The 2,322-nt window shown below is 54.5% G+C and overlaps 1 protein-coding gene across 1 annotated transcript; it reads right to left on the reverse strand.

Annotated features, from left to right (window-relative positions):
- Positions 1-34: 34 nt before the first annotated feature.
- On the reverse strand, positions 35-622 carry SDRG_14525 (hypothetical protein; the record flags this gene model as incomplete). Its single annotated transcript, XM_008620660.1, has 2 exons — positions 127-622; positions 35-80 (listed from the first exon to the last, which is right to left on the reverse strand). Exons 1-2 carry the CDS (start codon positions 615-617, stop codon positions 35-37), a joined length of 537 nt encoding a protein of 178 aa, XP_008618882.1. The 5' UTR covers positions 618-622.
- Between the last annotated feature and the right edge of the window lie 1,700 nt (positions 623-2,322).

The raw sequence follows: 2,322 nt of genomic DNA on the forward strand, positions 1-2,322 counted from the left end.
GCAATGACGTAGCCGAACGAGACGAGCATGCTCATCATGATGAAGAGCGTGCCGCGGTTGGGCGCGTCGACGTCAAAGTACTTTTCGAGGTCCCCCGGGAGAAGCTTGGCCCGCGCCGTGTCGCACGTCTTGGGGTTGGTCGTCAAGCGGCGGTCGCAGTACGGCTTGCCGAACGGCGTGAACGTCATGACCGCAAGACAGATCATCGTGATGGTCCAGCCAATGAGCATCCACGACTTGCGGCGGTAGCCCATGATGGGCACGCAGTCCGAGAGCATGCCAAAGAAGACCTTGAACGACCAGCCCGTCGTGACGAGCACGCCGTAGGACGCGGTCTGGTAGCCTTCCATGCCGAGGTACACCGTGTAGAGCGGGTAGACCAAGGTCGGGATCATGCCGTAGATGACGCCGATCGCACCGTACTGCGAAAAGAGACCAAACGCCTCGCGCGAAAAGAGGTGCAGCGCACCACCTTCAACCAACGCGCCGTCTTCGAGCTCACCGGGCGTCTTGGCATCAGCGTACCCGGCGCCGTTGGCGTCCTTCTCGTGCGTGTTGGACTGGATGTAGGAGACGCGCTCCTCGAGGTCCATCTTGCCTTGCACTTGATGCGCCATGCTGGGCAAATGTAAAAGTGTGTTGGGGCATTGGTTCGATGATCGGCGTTTCTGAGCCGTTGAGGCGGTCCGCGTCTGGGGTTCTGAGAAGGGGAACGTCAAAAGGTAAACAAACTCAGATGACGACATCTGGTGTGACGTTCGTTGACAGCAAAGAATTTCGAATGGGTACAAGTTGTTCAAGAATGGGCGTGCGAGCTAGGGCGTGCGTTGCTCGATTCGGCTGGCACATCATTGGTTTACATATCGAAGTGAGTTATTGTGATGATGAATATGGTGGACTTCGTTATGCATTCGTGAGGCAAGGCCAGTTCGTCAAGCGGAGGCCGCTTGGTTACGACTCGGATTGTGCGAGGAGCGAGATAGCGAGCACTAACAAAATGGGTGCTGTTTGCGGTCAGACTTGAGTGTGGCGCAGGGTGGGAGGACATCATAAGCAGCGGGTACCATGAACATAAAATTGGACTTCAATTTTTTGCCTCCGGACACGTCCTTACAGAGAGGCAGACAGGCTGCAGAAGGAGACAAGTGGTTGAACAAGCAGTCTACCGGTATTAGCCGGTATTCTGTGTATCGACCCTATATAGGGTTTATCATGCAAGGGCTTGCACTTTCGACTTGACAAGCGCTCTATAAGTGTGTATAGTTGAGACCACCCACGTCAGTGAGTAAAACCTCTGCACTTGACAGCCTTGCTCAACCGCAGAGTGGCGTTCGAAGGTAAAAGATACCTCGTGACACACCCATGCTGTTCTCAGATGTGTTGATTTGACGACGACGGGCTACGCACAGCACCAAGAAATGATAACGACCAAGTCCCACGCCAGCGCACCCATATCTAAGCCGAGTGCTTGCCTGCAGTTCAAATGCCGAATGCAATCCAGATAGCTGTGAATTTATTTGGGCATAAATGACTCGGAACTGTTTTAGTTCAGGTGCAGTTTTTGCACCGGGAGAGCTTTCAAGAAGAGCCGTAACCGCGAGGCGTCGTGCTCAAGTCACCACAGCCGTGCTCAGGTTCAGCCCCGTCGAGAGCGGGCCAGACCATCTGACACCGTTGTCAGCCTGGAATCGGAGTGGACGGGAAGGCTTGCACGAGTTTCCTGTCTCTGCTCTGCTTTTTAAGAGCGTCAAAAGGCAAAGAAGGCCAACGACCGTGGGTGGCTGGTGCCAGCTGGCACCGATGGCGCAGGAGGCAATTAGTTGAGCATGTGATATCTATGCGCATCATCTTCACAGTACCACTATCATTCGTTCTGGCTGCATGTTCACATCTGGATGCATGCCTCTGCAGCGAGGCTCAGCAAGCTTGTAAAATAACATACCGACAAAGAATTATTGAATCCCCAGCAACAAGCGCGCATTTCGCTTCGTCGCCGGATTGGTTTTATTAAAAAGCACAGTGAGGCGACTATGACATATGGCGACACGTCATGATGGGTACAGCTCCACGGCGGCAACGTTCGCTCGCAAAGAAGTCAGCCACAGTGCAATTATTGTTCAAGGGCTTCGTCGCCCATTCCCATGCCAACAAGCGACGCAAGCAGTGACGCCGAGGCGCATCGCTCGCGCTACCGAGCCTACTATGCAAGAAACCGGGCGTCGATTTTGGCCCGCATGCGGGAGCGGTACGCCGACAATCGAGAGCTCGAGCATGACCGCCAGCGCGACAAATATTTGCGCCGAAAAGCCCGCCGGAAATTGT

Source organism: Saprolegnia diclina (genome assembly GCF_000281045.1).
Source record: "Saprolegnia diclina VS20 unplaced genomic scaffold supercont1.73, whole genome shotgun sequence".
Taxonomy (NCBI): domain Eukaryota; phylum Oomycota; class Saprolegniomycetes; order Saprolegniales; family Saprolegniaceae; genus Saprolegnia; species Saprolegnia diclina.